A 17,514-nucleotide genomic window follows, 5' to 3' on the forward strand; every position below is an offset into this window, starting at 1 on the left:
TATAAAGCACTGGTAAATGCATTAATAAAGTAATTAGTTACAACGTATAAACTATTTGCAAAGCATTACATATTAGAAAGTTTTACAACAATGGCTTGAATCTGTGGGTACTTTTCTGGCTCACAAGTATTAGATGACGTTGTTCACTCTCCCAGTTGGTTTATCTTTTATTTGCAATGTAATATCAAGGTTGGTTATGTATTAAAAAAAACATTCAGTTGAATGAAAACATGAAGTACGAGGCAACAACAGTCAGTCCTGAATGACACGAGCGCAGCACTTAAGAGCTTGCTGGGGACATAGTAGATAATCGCTCTTTGAAAAATCCCAGCTGCAGGGCACAAACACTTCCTCACCCTCTTGTTGGTAAAGGGCGGGAGCGTCAAAGAGATGACGTAAAACGCTGCCTATAATTAACCGATACTACCTTAATAAGACATGAGGCCTAACACTGGAGCATTCACGTCTTGATCATTGACATCAAACATTGCTGGCCTTTGACGTTTCTCTTTCCCTCAGGCAACGTATTTCGGTTGATGAATAATTCAAATTAATATGGGCTTGATATAAACTTTGATAGGACACAGATGATCTTTCTCGCTGCCTTCAAGTAGCTTACATCTGGTGTGCTGTCAAACTGCGAAGTCCTTGAATGTTTTATGAACGTGGGTGTAGTTCAGGAAGGAATTGGAATCTCAAAATCCTCTTTCTGCACAAGCCTTTTTTTCATGTAGTTTCCCTAAAGATGTTGAGCCTTCGAGGTCCACCCCACATAAACAATGACATGGTATATGTTGTAAAATAATGAATTATTGAACGGGGCCAACCGGGCACAGGTCAAGGGGCCACGCTTGCCTTCACCTACAAAATGTAACTCAAAGAGACACGTACAAATCAGGTAGAGATTCAAAATGACCACAAAGAGAAACACAACTGAGTAAAGTCTGTGTGTCTTGCTCCTATGTAGGAGAGGTGATGGGGCCTTTGGCAGGTCTGTGCCCAGAGTTCCATGTCTCAGAATGCGTCCATGATCACTTATGATGTGAAGCAATGTGTCCTTGACATTCCTTGATATTATAGACTATTTTCAAAACAGAATGTAACATGATTACACCAGTTTAGTACCTGGAATCTCAGTTTCAAAAGGCTTGGACACAAATTAAAAGACACAATAAAAGATCATGAAATTAAAAAAACAAGAAATATGCATAGAGGTACTTAGTTTTCCTCCTCAATAGGCTAATATCTAGATGAAGCAGAATCCAGATGTTTTGCAGATTAAAACAGTATGCCCAATTATTATTTAATTGTCAAAATGTGTTCAAAAAATTTAAATTATGTGCAAAATGGTCAATTAAATGAACGTAATAGGATTATTTGGGCGCTGTAGGATTTGAATGACAACAAAAAAATCATAAGCTTGCCTCTGATGCCACCTTGTGGAACAAATGAACTGGCAAGAAGCTCTTTTCAAACATGTGGACACATTAAGAAAGATTATGCAACATATGCCCTGTGTATTTAAGTCAGTAGTTAATCCCTACCTCAAAATATGCATTGATAATCATAAGACATTAAAAATGGACATCTAGTCATCATGATAATGCTGGAAACGTCTTCTTACAGGAATTCTATGTTAGAAGGAGAAGAGGACTCGCTGTTTAATTAATATCCAATTGCTGCTTCTTCTGCTGCTACTGATTTCACCATTTCCATTCCATTTATTTTCAGTTTCATTGTTCTAATTATTTTTTTATGTGTTTCTGAATCCAATCACCTTTACTGCAGTAGATCTGAACATGTGTGTAACCAGATTTAGGACATTTAGTAGAGGTTACAGTAGGAAAGACCCCGGTGTGAACAATACAGTTAATGATGGCTGAACTGCATTTAGCTGCTTCAGTTTCAGGGTCCTGTTATTGTGCATGCTGGCTCACTGGGACACTTGAATCATTGTTAATGTTATTAGTAACACTTGTGCTTTTCCTACACTGACCGGTCAAAATGTTTGCTATGACAAAAAAGCCTGTTGGATCCATGAAATTTAACACAGAGCGAGTGCCGTTTACAAGCAGCACAGAAACTGACTTTGAATAACTGACTTTAAAGACCTTGAGAAACCAGCGATCATCAATCAAACGTCAGGAAATCTTTCCATCAATGAGGGGTATTAAAAAAAAGATTGAAACAGTAAAAGGTCCCGTCTTGTCATTCCTCTGTAAAATCCGGACGGGTCTTAATAAGGCTGAGATGATATTTGAGCCCCGGGGATATGCGAAGTGTTTGGGATTTATCTCGTGGGACTCCTCGTCTTTACAAAGAGGCAGTTCTGTTGAAGGAGTCGGGCAGAGCAGATATCACAGGATAGATCATTTGTGGGGATTCAACGGTATCTGAGGCTATACGTGAGGTTTGTATTAAATCTGCTTTCCTGCTCTAGTTTCACCAGGACTCTGGAGGAACAAATGTGCTGTTGAAGTTGCAATTCATGATGTTTCAAAGCTTGCTCTATGTAGCAGAGTCGTAAAATGAACAGAAAACATTACAGTTGTAAGCTCGTGTCCAGTAAGTGCTGGTTGTTTTAATTGAAATTGTTAAATATCTCAATCCTATCTGCCAGAAAACTGGAATGGTGGAAGCCTCCTTCCCCCGGACGTCAATAACCTGATTACATTTTCCTCCCTTTTAAAAACATATTGACGTGTTCATACATGGATGAAATGTTGCTCATCGGCGAGAACCCGTCCTGTGTAAGCGTTCCACAACTGGTAGATATGATGGATACATGACATTGTAGTGATTGCAGTGGCGTAGAACACGAGGAGGGCTCGCTGCACCACTATAGCTTATCACAATACAGTTGCATTATTCTTCCTGGTGATGCATATGCAACAAGTCTGTGGAGTTTTTCGTGGAGCGACTGGCAGGCGAGTGAGATTTACTCTTCAACCGTTTCCTTCTTGCTGGTCTCCTGTCCTTCAAAGATGGGGTACTTGCTCTCCACTTCCGCCCAGGTCAATGTGGCGTTGGCCAAATCCCGAACAATCACAGGCAACTCACTGACCTGAGGAGAGAAAGATGGTTTTTTTTTTTTTTATTGTGTTAAATTGTGCGTGTAATTACAGCTGAATGCTGCTATTGTTCTCTCTTTTAGAAGCAGAGTCAAGTCACTTTTATGGCCTGTGTAGACAGCTGTATTGATTTGAGTTAGGCAATATGACCTCAAATATAAATCACAGTATTTTCTTTAGTTTTTTTACATCACGGTATTATAAGGATGAACCAAGTGAACTTGTGCTGTACCTCGGCCCTGATCTGCCTCATGGAGTCGCGGTCTCTCAGCGTGGCCGTGTGAGGCGTCTTGTTCACCGTGTCGAAGTCGATGGTGATGCCAAACGCCACTCCGATCTCGTCCGTCCTGGCGTAACGCCGGCCGATGGAGCCCGCGGAGTCGTCCACCTTGTGAGACACGCCGTTCTTGGTCATCGCCTCAGCTAAGAGGGAGAAAGAGAGAAACATAGTAGTTGACAAGTTGAGTTAATAAGTTAAGATGGCGGCAGCAGCAGCACATGCAGTTTCTCCCTTACAGACAGAAATAGAACATATACTTTATCATTATGTGGGCACTTACATAACTCCCTCACGAAGGGCATGAACTCCGGGTTTTGACTCAGAGGCAGGACGGAACATTTGTATGGAGCTACAGTAGCTGGGAAGCTGAAGTACTGAAGAGAAGGGGAACAAAGATTTCAGTAAATGAAGGAAACAAGCTTTTTAACTCAATCACAAAAACAATTATCGAATCATGAAACAATCATTTTTGGCAGCTAGGTAGGTAGGGCTTTTACAATGAGGCAGCTCATTGTCCAATGTTGACGGTAAATGTTTTCTATTTAACCTTTATTTACACAGGTAATCTCATTGAGACACGGGTTTCTCCTTCTAAAACACTACAGCAATACCACACAGAGTTACATACAGTTATTTTTGCAGCTGCAGCCTTACTGGTCAATACAGCACGCACTGAGGAATTCATTGCTTCAATCGACTACATTTACCATCAACACTGATCGGAGATCCACATTAAAATAAAGTGCTAATTAAATAAGTGTTTCAGGACAACACTCTACCATAATCACTATCGACTTACCGTTCTTTGTTCGTCACCTTCTCTGACGTGGAATGTGTGCTCAAAGATGGAGTACATGATCCTACCGATGCCAAAGGAGGGCTCGATTACATTGGGAACAACTTCCTCCACTGTGGACGACAAAGACGGATGTTATTGAAGCCGTAGCGCCAACGTATCCCCGACATAATCCTGTATTTAAAACTTGGTCCCGGGGTGTTAAAAGAGAAAACACGAGAAACTCAACATTAAGCTAAAACAATAAAATGAATAAATCTCACCGTGCAGAGTCTTCTGGAACCGCTTCACACCGACCATGTCCTTTGTGAGTTTGAAGGTCTTGCCTTCTGACTCGATGGTGAACTCTCTGTGGAGTAAAAGAGAACACGCTGACTGTGCTGCGAACGACAAAACCACGAGCTTTCATCAGGCCGCCGTACGTACTATAGAGCACTCACCCAGTCTCATTGAGCAGCTGCTCCTGCTCTGTAATGAAGCACTCGTCACACACAGACAGGTACTCCATGGCTATCTTAGCATCCTTCTTATACGCCTTTCCAATGGCTCCTTTGTTGGGCTCGAACTGGACGACATTTACAACTTTGTGTGGAGAAGTTAAGGACAACAACAACAAGGCATCTGGGTGCTTAAAATGTTCTTTGTTGTTTGATGGAACAGAGATTTTCTTGTAAGTGCTGCTGCAGTTTTAGGATATGGGTTCTTTTAGAGGCTTTTCAGCGACCAAAGGCACCTTTGTAGCTCGCGCATGGCACAGCAGATCGAAGCAGGACCGGTCAGCACACCCCACGATTTCGATCCAGCCCTGCAAGGGACAAACATTTCCTTTGAGCAAAAAGTGTGCGGACTCCCCGATGAGCCACAAGGAAACAGTGCAGTGGAACGTACGTATGAGGTTTTGGTTTCAGCGTCCCAGCAGTCACAGGCGTAGTGAGCCATCTCGTTGTCCATGTGCTGTCGGAAACGCAGCTTGTCTTTGGCAACACCAACTCTAGTGAGGTAGAGGTAGATCCTCCCGATGAAATACCCCAGGACGGAGTTATTGATCACTCCCTTAAATGAGAGAAGAATGAATGTGAGCGGGAAAGTTTGACGAAAACTATTTGGCACAGCCCTATAAAAAAGCACTCTCTAACAATGCATCATAGTATTCTTCTTTGGTTATTCCAACCTGCTCCACAGCGTCACCCAGCCTCATGATGTTTGCAGACTGGCCACTAGTCTGAGCCTTGGAGGAGTATAACATGAGGTCCAGGTCGGCTACATTGGAGAACTTCGGGTGGACCTTCTCATTTGGATCCACAAAGTGCTCGATTTCCGCCATGGTGAACTCTCTGCGTAGAAATGTGAAGCAATTTCATTCCCGTTTTATGTCACGAGAGATCTCTACAAGTACAGACGGAACGATGAGGTGACCGGGCGGATCTCTCACCTGACACGAATGAGTCCAGAGCGAGGAGAGATCTCGTTCCTGAAGGAGTTTCCTATTTGAGCAGCAGCAAAGGGCAGCTTTCCCTGGTTAAACTCTAGCAGACGTTTGAAGTTGAGGAAGATTCCCTGAGCAGTTTCAGGCCTCAGATAGCTGCAAAGTTACATTGAAATAAATCACAATGACACAAATACGACATCAAGGAAAAACTTCCCGCAGTATTTTGTGTTTCGTTTTACCCCGGCGTGTTCCCCCCCGGTCCGATGGACGTCTGAAACATCAGGTTGAAGGAGACGGGAGGCGTGAGGTCGTTTCCTGTGATGGGAGACTTGACGTTGTATTTCACGAAGAGATCGGTCAGCTCCTGCTGGGTGTAGTTGTCCATCTGAAAATAACAATAGAAACAGATTTAAAACCCCGTCAGGAACAGCTTTTCCAAAAGGAATCCCTCAAAAAGAGCATTTTGTCTCAGTTAACACTGACCTGAGTGGTGACTTCCTCCATCTCAGCCTTCTTCTCTGCCGTGCACTTCTTATCAGATATCAGCTTCTGGAGGTGGGCTGCAGGACACACGGAGACGTGAACACAGCGCTTCCACAAACAGAGTAAACAAAAAGAAATGAACCTTTATTCTACCTACACTGAGCAAATGAGCTCAAAACTAAATCAGCAGGATGACATGCACATCGCTTCAGAGTAGGTTTGAGACGTCAAAATGTCTCTCGACATATCTCAGATAATACAAAACACGACTTGACATATTTTCATTACATAACATTTTCAAGTTTCGTTGTGTCATCTGAGCCAATTAGCCTCCAAGTCTAACAGGAACTGACATGTTCTCCCTTATATATATATATATATAAATATATCCATTTTTCCTGCTGGCTTTTTTGGCCCAGCTCCAGCCTCTGTGATTCTAGCAGCTTGCATTGCTTTGAAAGCCCCGTGTGATTTCTGCTGGTCCAGCCACTTCCATTCTCCCTCAGGCACAACAGTGATACTCAGAGCTTGGTCAGCCAGCAGAAGCTACTGACAACACAAGTTTGGACCGCATCCATCGCACCGTCTGCAGAGTCTCATGAATAATGCACGTGAGAAGCTTACAAAGACCTCTGCTGGGGTTGTTTTTAGGATGACTAATCTTTAGCTTACACTGTAGTGGAAGCCAAGTCTCTAAATATACGCAGGCAAGGAGGACAAAAGGCTTACCTTTGAGGAGGTGGTCGGCCCTGAAGCATTCGCCATTCTTGACATCTTTCACCATGTAGTCAGCAAATTTGTCCACATGTCCTGATGTCCTAAATAAGTGAACAAAATAAAACTTCTGACTTCTGATCCAATCAATATATCTGCAGCCAGGCTATAGGAGGCTGCTATAGTGGCAGCTAGGAACCTTGAGATACTTTCTTCAGCAGTTTCTAACATTATCATTAATTAGATAAACATAAGCGATAACAGAATACTGGTAAACACCCATAGAAAACACGCATTAGGGACACCTACTTGAGGACATTCTCTGGGGTCAGCATGGTGCAGTCTATCTCCAGGATCTGCTCCTCCTGGATGAAGTGATGCCTCCAGGCCTGCAGGATGTTGTTCTTCAGGGCACAGCCCACAGGGCCGAAGTCATACAGGCCGCTCACACCTGAGGAGCATTACTGCATGGTAACAGAGTGCTTAAAGACTGCGTGTACGATGATATAAGCACCAATCCGAAACCTAGATTTCCTTTAACGTTAGCTTTCAAAGTCTTACCTCCATAGATGGCAAAGGCCTGGTCGTAAAAGAACCGCCTCTTGAGGGTATCCTCCATCTTTGTTCTGTCGACAATGTCATCTTTGGGTTGCAATGACAGCTCCTGTAATGCAAATGATACGTTTACCGTTATTGACATCGTTCACCATGGAGTCAGCTAATTTGTCCTGATGTCCCCGGGGAAAGAAGAAGAAACAAAACAGAAGATGGGTTAAAGTTAGTGTTAGGAATTTTAAAAATCAATCTAAACAATGTGACAAAAACCCACAGTTTAGCACTTTGGAGCCGACCGTAGGAACCACCAGGCAGCAGTTTGTAACGTTATCCTCACTTAATGAACGTAAAACACCAAAAGAGAACAAGATATAATTTGTAAAGATGTTTGGTTAATTTCTTACCGATCTTATGAGGACATGAACACATTCATATCAGCAAGACAAAATGACGAGATGTGGTTCAAAGCTTTAAGTGCTACTAAGTGGCCTTTTGGGCTTTAGAGCATTACGTTACATTGATTTCATATCAGAACCAAACACCTGAAACTTGAGCCGGCACCCATTCCCCAGTCTGCTTGTCAACGCGGCGGGTCGATAAGTGAACAAAAGTGTTGGGACACTTCCCAAATTTAAATGAAAGTACATCAATACTTGCAGCACAGCCAGGTTATTACAGAGAGTGTAGTAGTGAATAATACATCTACAATCGTAATGATTGTGTCTTTTATCCACAACACATTCTGAGGCTTGGCAGAGCTTTTGAGTCACTAAAACAAATGAATCAGATTGAATTAATTTCATTAAATCCACTCACCTTGGCCTCCAGGGTTCTCTTCCTTGCTTTCAGTTCAGCCACAGCTTTAGTAACATCCACATCTGGAGCTCCATCCTGTTTCATTTGGCGCACAAGCTCCCCCTGAAACAGAGAGGTGGCATAAAGAAAACCCTTGAGGCTACATTTCAACTCAGGTCTGAGACAGTTTACAAAAGTAATCGGCCATTTTTTTTTTTTTGGTAGCAGCATGTATTTAGCCTTTTCTCTTAACCCCACCCTGCTCACAAATGCCTGCATCAGCAGCAGCAGCAGCAGCACTGAAACGTGGCAAAGGGTGCAGACGTGACAGCCAGCTAGCGTTAGCCGTTAGCTAGCAAGCAATGGCTGTCCTCTTTCATTGACAGCTTCGTGAGCAGGTTAACCGGCCGGTTAGCCTGGCAAGCTAACAGGCTGAATGTGACAGGAGGCACTAAAATATATATTTTCCCCCAAACAAACTGACTTGGTCCATATCAGTAGAGATTATGAGATAACTAGTGTTACCTGTTCTTTGACTGCAAGCCGCAAAGGGGCGAGAATCACTTCAATGTTGCCGTCCATGGTTTGTCCTTCCGCTAGGTGCAGCCACAGACTTTGCTTTTTCTTCTTACACAAGCAGACCGACGTTGAAAACGGCCTGTTTTTGGGGGCGTAGCGGAGCGACTGCCGAACGATCCGGACCGTAGACACCGGACGGAAGGCGGAAATCTCAGTGCTGGTCCTCAGCAGTGCCGATGCTGCGCTACGAAGCATGGACCGCCGTAATGCGAGAAGAGAATGATGAAATCTCTGAGAAAATGAGTGAACGCAGCTTCCGCTCCGGTCAAGCACTTTCGCTACGACCGGCACAAGCGCTTTACGACGCATCGGCAGATTCGTCAAAAACAGTAAAATAAATAAATAATTAAACTAAACTAAACTGATAATGAAAATTACATTAGATTAATGAAAATTAATAATAAAATATAATTTGGATTTATACGCCTATATTTCGGATTTGCTGTCTAATAATTCTGATTATTATTTCTATTATTGCATTATTCTACAAAGCCCCCTAAAGGTCATGGTTATAGTTTTGGGTGGTGAATGCAAATGTCATTGCAAGGGAACACAAAAATAGTTCCCATCATAAACCTTTCGGGGCTCCTATTAATTGTGACTTACTATGTAATAAAATGTCCCTCAGCCAGACTTGACTTTATTTCATAATTTATACTTGGACCTATTTCTTATTTTATCATACCCAATTTTTTATTCGCTATTTGTTTTCGTTTTTTGCTGGTGGAAATTGGCTTCCATAAAAAGTATCAGGAAACCAAAATGTTGTACAGTGATACAGCTATTTGTGTATATATATGGTAGCTAATTGGCTGCAATTATGTTCCATACAGGTGATAACGTGTCTGCACCTTTAATATTAAGTACATTTGCAACACAAAAAGTATAGTTCTTTATAGGCGTTTAATTGAATTTAAAAATGTTTAATGGAACTTTTATTACATTTTGAAGACACATTGAGTGTTCAGCTTGAAACAGAAAGTGACATTTATTCCTTTTATTTTACATATCACTGCAGCTATTTTCCAATTTCAAGGCTAGGCTAGCTGACAACTGTGCTACTATCAGGGCTGCAAGGGCTAGTGTGCAAATATGTTTAGGTAGTAGTAATGTATAGTACCTTTACAGTATATATTAAGCCAGTGGCTTTTGCATTGTATAGGGGCTCAATGTCAGAATCTAGTTTTATTGTTTCAGGCAAACAAATAAACAAATTACTGGGTCTTTAAGTATGATATTAGTCTACCATAATGTATTTTGTGTGCACAAATGGTCTAAACAATTTGTCAGTGCTCTGGGTCCAGACCTTGGGTGCCAGATGAATTAGGAATCTAGACTATGAATAAAGGTTAACTCTACATAGATAGGTTGAACATATGGTATTTGCTCACTTTATTATACAGCAGAATACAATAAGTTTTGTCTGAGCTTCCTGGATGATGCAACAGAAAGCCCTTGTTTCAAACAAATCATCTAACCCTTCAGCCTGCACACAAACAGGCGCCTCCCCTTGTTTTTCCTCAGCTTGAAGAAACCCCTGAAGAGGGAAGTGAAGGCAGTTGAGTCCGGAGCAGATCAACAGCTGACTGCAGGAAGAGCGCGGTGCAGAGAGCGTCAACATGGAAGAAGTACTGGCACCTTTAAGGGAGGCTGTGAGGAAACAGGTGAGATATTTTGTCAATTTAAACCAGGTGTAAAGATGCAAAAACCCAAACTAGACGCCCTTCCAATAACTAGCATGTAGCGACTTATCCACTGACAACTGAGTCGATTGGAAGTGTTGATTGGAGAGTTTATTATATGCTTCAAAATATGTCTGTTTGGATAATGTAATGATAATTTTACATATATAAACAATATCGCCGATTTTATTTTTAGCATCTTGGCAGCATTGCACAAGGTTTCACAGTCTATGCCTGTCAGAGTCAAAACAAGTGTAAAACAATGTCAGTGCAGAATGTTCACGTTGTTTGGCTTCATTGTTGCAACAGGTGTCACATTTAATTGTTCTTCAATGACTAGAGCCTCGTGGCAAAACTAAAGTGAAACTTAAAGTTGCTGGCTGCTGATGCTCCAAACCGTTAATTAGGATTTTTTTTTTTGCACTTTATAACATAGCTATAATATATCATGAATAAATAAAAACAACAGCATTTTATTTTTTATTCATTTTACAATTACAGCATAGAGTTCAGGTCTGGATGAATCAACAATTAAAGTTCTTTTTTTTTAGAACAAATGGAAATACAAAACAATTCCAAGGTACATTTTTCTCTGAGGTTTTGTGTGACAATTAAATAAAGTCTTTGGTATTTTCCTGCAGGGTGACTTGGTGCATCAGTTGAAGGGAAACGGCGCCAAAGAGCAGGATCTGAGCAGAGCTGTTGCAGAGCTGAAAGCCCGGAAGAGGATTCTTGAAGCAAAGGTCAGAATCTTTTCCCATCACTCTTTGGTTCCACTTTCCATCTGAGTAATGGAATATTTACTTTGCATGTAATTCTGAACAAAGCCAGGAAGAACATTCTTGAAGCAATGGTCAGAATCTTTTCCTGTCACTCTTTGGTTCCACTTTCCATTTGAGTGTAAGAATAATTACTTTGCATGTGATTCTGGTATTTAAAAAAAACATGTAATTGATATTATTTTAAATCCTCACTTGTAGGAGCTAGCCTTGCAGCCCAAAGATGACACGGTGGACAGAGGGAAGATGGAGGATACCTTAAAGAGGAGATTCTTCTACGATCAGGCTTTTGCCATATATGGAGGTAAAGTAGAAGGCAAAAGCAAAACCACCCAGCAACATTTTCAGTTTTGAGTGCAGACAGAGCATGCATACTTACAGGAAGATATTGCCCCATTATGTTCCAACGTGCAGATTAACCACCAGTTATCTTCTAGGTGTGAGCGGCCTGTATGACTTCGGCCCCGTGGGCTGTGCCCTGAAGAACAACATCCTGCAGGTGTGGAGGCAGCACTTCATCCAGGAGGAGCAGATCCTGGAGATAGACTGCACCATGCTGACCCCAGAGGCTGTCCTCAAGTAGGTGTCCCTAATGCCTGTTTTCTATGGGTGTTTACCAGTATTCTGTTATCGCTTATGTTTATTTAATTAATGATAATGTTAGAAACTGCTGAAGACAGTATCTCAAGGTTCCTAGCTGCCACTATAGCAGCCTCCTATAGCCTGGCTGCAGATATATTGATTGGATCAGAAGTCAGAAGTTTTATTTTGTTCACTTATTTAGGACATCAGGACATGTGGACAAATTTGCTGACTACATGGTGAAAGATGTCAAGAATGGCGAATGCTTCAGGGCCGACCACCTCCTCAAAGGTAAGCATTTTGTCCTCCTTGCCTGCGTATATTTAGAGACTTGGCTTCCACTACAGTGTAAACTAAAGATTAGTCATCCTAAAAACAACCCCAGCAGAGGTCTTTGTAAGCTTCTCACGTGCATTATTCATGAGACTCTGCAGACGGTGCGATGGATGCGGTCCAAACTTGTGTTGTCAGTAGCTTCTGCTGGCTGACCAAGCTCTGAGTATCACTGTTGTGCCTGAGGGAGAATGGAAGTGGCTGGACCAGCAGAAATCACACGGGGCTTTCAAAGCAATGCAAGCTGCTAGAATCACAGAGGCTGGAGCTGGGCCAAAAAAGCCAGCAGGAAAAATGGATATATTTATATATATATATATATAAGGGAGAACATGTCAGTTCCTGTTAGACTTGGAGGCTAATTGGCTCAGATGACACAACGAAACTTGAAAATGTTATGAAATGAAAATATGTCAAGTCGTGTTTTGTATTATCTGAGATATGTCGAGAGACATTTTGACGTATCAAACCTACTCTGAAACGATGTGCATGTCATCCTGCTGATTTAGTTTTGAGCTCATTTGCTCAGTGTAGGTAGAATAAAGGTTCATTTCTTTTTGTTTACTCTGTTTGTGGAAGCGCTGTGTTCACGTCTCTGTGTGTCCTGCAGCCCACCTCCAGAAGCTGATATCTGATAAGAAGTGCACGGCAGAGAAGAAGGCTGAGATGGAGGAAGTCACCACTCAGGTCAGTGTTAACTGAGACAAAATGCTCTTTTTGAGGGATTCCTTTTGGAAAAGCTGTTCCCAACGGGGTTTTAAATCTGTTTCTATTGTTATTTTCAGATGGACAACTACACCCAGCAGGAGCTGACCGATCTCTTCGTGAAATACAACGTCAAGTCTCCCATCACAGGAAACGACCTCACGCCTCCCGTCTCCTTCAACCTGATGTTTCAGACGTCCATCGGACCGGGGGGGAACACGCCGGGGTAAAACGAAACACAAAATACTGCGGGAAGTTTTTCCTTGATGTTGCATTTGTGTCATTGTGATTTATTTCAATGTAACTTTGCAGCTATCTGAGGCCTGAAACCGCTCAGGGAATCTTCCTCAACTTCAAACGTCTGCTGGAGTTTAACCAGGGAAAGCTTCCCTTTGCTGCTGCTCAAATAGGAAACTCCTTCAGGAACGAGATCTCTCCTCGCTCTGGACTCATTCGTGTCAGGTGAGAGATCCGCCCGGTCGCCTCATCGTTCCGTCTGTACTTGTAGAGATCTCTCGTGACATAAAACGGGAATGAAATTGCTTCACATTTCTACGCAGAGAGTTCACCATGGCGGAAATCGAGCACTTTGTGGATCCAAATGAGAAGGTCCACCCGAAGTTCTCCAATGTAGCCGACCTGGACATCATGTTATACTCCTCCAAGGCTCAGACTAGTGGCCAGTCTGCAAACATCATGAGGCTGGGTGACGCTGTGGAGCAGGTTGGAATAACCAAAGAAGAACACTATGATGCATTGTTAGAGAGTGCTTTTTTATAGGGCTGTGCCAAATAGTTTTCGTCAAACTTTCCCGCTCACATTCATTCTTCTCTCATTTAAGGGAGTGATCAATAACTCCGTCCTGGGGTATTTCATCGGGAGGATCTACCTCTACCTCACTAGAGTTGGTGTTGCCAAAGACAAGCTGCGTTTCCGACAGCACATGGACAACGAGATGGCTCACTACGCCTGTGACTGCTGGGACGCTGAAACCAAAACCTCATACGTACGTTCCACTGCACTGTTTCCTTGTGGCTCATCGGGGAGTCCGCACGCTTTTTGCTCAAAGGAAATGTTTGTCCCTTGCAGGGCTGGATCGAAATCGTGGGGTGTGCTGACCGGTCCTGCTTCGATCTGCTGTGCCATGCGCGAGCTACAAAGGTGCCTTTGGTCGCTGAAAAGCCTCTAAAAGAACCCATATCCTAAAACTGCAGCAGCACTTACAAGAAAATCTCTGTTCCATCAAACAACAAAGAACATTTTAAGCACCCAGATGCCTTGTTGTTGTTGTCCTTAACTTCTCCACACAAAGTTGTAAATGTCGTCCAGTTCGAGCCCAACAAAGGAGCCATTGGAAAGGCGTATAAGAAGGATGCTAAGATAGCCATGGAGTACCTGTCTGTGTGTGACGAGTGCTTCATTACAGAGCAGGAGCAGCTGCTCAATGAGACTGGGTGAGTGCTCTATAGTACGTACGGCGGCCTGATGAAAGCTCGTGGTTTTGTCGTTCGCAGCACAGTCAGCGTGTTCTCTTTTACTCCACAGAGAGTTCACCATCGAGTCAGAAGGCAAGACCTTCAAACTCACAAAGGACATGGTCGGTGTGAAGCGGTTCCAGAAGACTCTGCACGGTGAGATTTATTCATTTTATTGTTTTAGCTTAATGTTGAGTTTCTCGTGTTTTCTCTTTTAACACCCCGGGACCAAGTTTTAAATACAGGATTATGTCGGGGATACGTTGGCGCTACGGCTTCAATAACATCCGTCTTTGTCGTCCACAGTGGAGGAAGTTGTTCCCAATGTAATCGAGCCCTCCTTTGGCATCGGTAGGATCATGTACTCCATCTTTGAGCACACATTCCACGTCAGAGAAGGTGACGAACAAAGAACGGTAAGTCGATAGTGATTATGGTAGAGTGTTGTCCTGAAACACTTATTTAATTAGCACTTTATTTTAATGTGGATCTCCGATCAGTGTTGATGGTAAATGTAGTCGATTGAAGCAATGAATTCCTCAGTGCGTGCTGTATTGACCAGTAAGGCTGCAGCTGCAAAAATAACTGTATGTAACTCTGTGTGGTATTGCTGTAGTGTTTTAGAAGGAGAAACCCGTGTCTCAATGAGATTACCTGTGTAAATAAAGGTTAAATAGAAAACATTTACCGTCAACATTGGACAATGAGCTGCCTCATTGTAAAAGCCCTACCTAGCTGCCAAAAATGATTGTTTCATGATTTGATAATTGTTTTTGTGATTGAGTTTAAAAGTTTCCTTCATTTACTGAAATCTTTGTTCCCCTTCTCTTCAGTACTTCAGCTTCCCAGCTACTGTAGCTCCATACAAATGTTCCGTCCTGCCTCTGAGTCAAAACCCGGAGTTCATGCCCTTCGTGAGGGAGTTATGTAAGTGCCCACATAATGATAAAGTATATGTTCTATTTCTGTCTGTAAGGGAGAAACTGCATGTGCTGCTGCTGCCGTCTTAACTTATTAACTCAACTTGTCAACTACTATGTTTCTCTCTTTCTCCCTCTTAGCTGAGGCGATGACCAAGAACGGCGTGTCTCACAAGGTGGACGACTCCGCGGGCTCCATCGGCCGGCGTTACGCCAGGACGGACGAGATCGGAGTGGCGTTTGGCATCACCATCGACTTCGACACGGTGAACAAAACGCCTCACACGGCCACGCTGAGAGACCGCGACTCCATGAGGCAGATCAGGGCCGAGGTACAGCACAAGTTCACTTGGTTCATCCTTATAATACCGTGATGTAAAAAAACTAAAGAAAATACTGTGATTTATATTTGAGGTCATATTGCCTAACTCAAATCAATACAGCTGTCTACACAGGCCATAAAAGTGACTTGACTCTGCTTCTAAAAGAGAGAACAATAGCAGCATTCAGCTGTAATTACACGCACAATTTAACACAATAAAAAAAAAAAACATCTTTCTCTCCTCAGGTCAGTGAGTTGCCTGTGATTGTTCGGGATTTGGCCAACGCCACATTGACCTGGGCGGAAGTGGAGAGCAAGTACCCCATCTTTGAAGGACAGGAGACCAGCAAGAAGGAAACGGTTGAAGAGTAAAGCTCACTCGCCTGCCAGTCGCTCCACGAAAAAACTCCACAGACTTGTTGCATATGCATCACCAGGAAGAATAATGCAACTGTATTGTGATAAGCTATAGTGGTGCAGCGAGCCCTCCTCGTGTTCTACGCCACTGCAATCACTACAATGTCATGTATCCATCATATCTACCAGCTGTGGAACGCTTACACAGGACGGGTTCTCGCCGATGAGCAACATTTCATCCATATATTGAACACGTCAATATGTTTTTAAAAGGGAGGCAAATGTAATCAGGTTATTGTCGTCCGGGGGAAGGAGGCTTCCACCATTCCAGTTTTCTGGCAGATAGGATTGAGATATTTAACAATTTCAATTAAAACAACCAGCACGTACTGGACACGAGCTTACGACTGTAATGTTTTCTGTTCATTTTACGACTCTGCTACATAGAGCAAGCTTTGAAACATCATGAATTGCAACTTCAACAGCACATTTGTTCCTCCAGAGTCCTGGTGAAACTAGAGCAGGAAAGCAGATTTAATACAAACCTTTAAATTAAATTTAACACTCGCTCTGTGTTAAATTTCATGGATCCAACAGGCTTTCTTTTCATAGCAAACATTTTGACTGGTCAGTGTAGGAAAAGCACAAGTGTTACTAATAACATTAACAATGATTCAAGTGTCCCAGTGAGCCAGCATGCACAATAACAGGACCCTGAAACTGAAGCAGCTAAATGCAGTTCAGCCATCATTAACTGTATTGTTCACACCGGGGTCTTTCCTACTGTAACCTCTACTAAATGTCCTAAATCTGGTTACACACATGTTCAGATCTACTGCAGATCCCCCCCACCACCACCACCACCACCACCCTCCCAACCCAAATTGATTCAAATGTGTTACTTTGATCTTAAAAGTCTGCCTGTGTGTACAGCAAATGTGAATGGGGAACCTGCGGGTTATGTTCCTTCGTCTATAAAGTACTGTAATGTTATTAGTTGCCTGTAATTATAACACGATATTAATAGCATCTGTTGTTGTTATTGTTATTGTTTTAGTTGAGCTGGTTTGCATACATTGTGTCGGGGGGGGGGGGGGGGGGGGGGGTGACGCGAGGGAAGATTGTGCGCGCAGACCGGAGGAAGCAAGCTACGTTCAGTGGACTCAGGAGAGCACGGTTTGCCCGCGATTGCTCAGCCACGGATCCGAATCAAGCGTTTCAGGGATTATTAGGCTGGAGTCTTCACTGGGAACGGCACAGAGGGCCACCGTCGGGACGAGCTGTGGTGAGGTAGCGCGGGTTCGGTGGACAAAGGGACCGCGGCGTCTCGCCATGGTTCCGCCGGTTATTGACTTTGCCTCGGGGATTGGTTTTGTCATCGGACTGTTTTTCGTTACTTTAAGGCAGGGGTCAAGCTTGATACTTTGCTCTGCTGGTGACTGAAGTCTCTGTCGTTCTGGAGAGCAATCAATGTTTAGTTCCTTCTTAGTTTGTGTGTGGACTTCACAATAGCTAAGAAACAATAATAACAAAAGGAAAGTCCTCCGTTTTGTGTCCGTCCTCCTCAAAGCCGCTAACCGTGACTTCAAACGGCAGCTGGACACGCCGCCAAAATAAAAAATGTTTTCATATTTTGTCATCTAAAATGTGCATCAAG

At 43.0% G+C, this 17,514-nt stretch overlaps 2 protein-coding genes across 2 annotated transcripts; one reads left to right on the forward strand and one right to left on the reverse strand.

Moving 5' to 3' along the window:
- Nucleotides 1–2,548: 2,548 nt before the first annotated feature.
- LOC142937481 (glycine--tRNA ligase-like) lies at nucleotides 2,549–8,918 on the reverse strand. The gene is made up of 17 exons (XM_076080436.1): nucleotides 8,649–8,918; nucleotides 8,145–8,246; nucleotides 7,335–7,437; nucleotides 7,083–7,224; nucleotides 6,789–6,877; nucleotides 6,060–6,136; nucleotides 5,816–5,961; nucleotides 5,580–5,729; nucleotides 5,319–5,481; nucleotides 5,036–5,200; nucleotides 4,844–4,952; nucleotides 4,588–4,732; nucleotides 4,411–4,496; nucleotides 4,151–4,260; nucleotides 3,632–3,725; nucleotides 3,304–3,494; nucleotides 2,549–3,064 (listed from the first exon to the last, which is right to left on the reverse strand). Exons 1-17 carry the CDS (start codon nucleotides 8,895–8,897, stop codon nucleotides 2,939–2,941), a joined length of 2,247 nt encoding a protein of 748 aa, XP_075936551.1. The 5' UTR covers nucleotides 8,898–8,918; the 3' UTR covers nucleotides 2,549–2,938.
- Nucleotides 8,919–10,208: 1,290 nt separating this feature from the next.
- On the forward strand, nucleotides 10,209–16,261 carry LOC142937722 (glycine--tRNA ligase). The gene is made up of 17 exons (XM_076080778.1): nucleotides 10,209–10,366; nucleotides 11,026–11,127; nucleotides 11,365–11,467; nucleotides 11,601–11,742; nucleotides 11,948–12,036; nucleotides 12,689–12,765; nucleotides 12,864–13,009; nucleotides 13,096–13,245; nucleotides 13,344–13,506; nucleotides 13,625–13,789; nucleotides 13,873–13,979; nucleotides 14,091–14,237; nucleotides 14,329–14,414; nucleotides 14,565–14,674; nucleotides 15,092–15,185; nucleotides 15,320–15,510; nucleotides 15,747–16,261. Exons 1-17 carry the CDS (start codon nucleotides 10,322–10,324, stop codon nucleotides 15,870–15,872), a joined length of 2,043 nt encoding a protein of 680 aa, XP_075936893.1. The 5' UTR covers nucleotides 10,209–10,321; the 3' UTR covers nucleotides 15,873–16,261.
- The last annotated feature ends 1,253 nt before the right edge of the window (nucleotides 16,262–17,514 follow it).

Source organism: Anarhichas minor, unplaced genomic scaffold (genome assembly GCF_050575085.1).
Source record: "Anarhichas minor isolate MPS153535 unplaced genomic scaffold, ASM5057508v1 ptg000074l, whole genome shotgun sequence".
NCBI lineage: Eukaryota > Metazoa > Chordata > Actinopteri > Perciformes > Anarhichadidae > Anarhichas > Anarhichas minor.

What these genes read in the sequence shown, in the direction of transcription:
- LOC142937722 (XM_076080778.1), top strand. Translation starts at nt 10,322, where the DNA reads ATGGAAGAAGTACTGGCACCTTTAAGGGAGGCTGTGAGGAAACAG. An exon ending in TGGAGGAAGTCACCACTCAG is followed by an intron (nt 12,766 to 12,863) that starts GTCAGTGTTAAC and finishes TGTTATTTTCAG; the next exon opens with ATGGACAACTACACCCAGCA. An exon ending in TGGGTGACGCTGTGGAGCAG is followed by an intron (nt 13,507 to 13,624) that starts GTTGGAATAACC and finishes CTCTCATTTAAG; the next exon opens with GGAGTGATCAATAACTCCGT.
- LOC142937481 (XM_076080436.1), bottom strand. Translation starts at nt 8,897, where the DNA reads ATGCTTCGTAGCGCAGCATCGGCACTGCTGAGGACCAGCACTGAGATT. An exon ending in GGCCTTTGCCATCTATGGAG is followed by an intron (nt 7,225 to 7,334) that starts GTAAGACTTTGA and finishes AATGCTCCTCAG; the next exon opens with GTGTGAGCGGCCTGTATGAC. An exon ending in GGCCGACCACCTCCTCAAAG is followed by an intron (nt 6,137 to 6,788) that starts GTAAGCCTTTTG and finishes TGTGTCCTGCAG; the next exon opens with CCCACCTCCAGAAGCTGATA.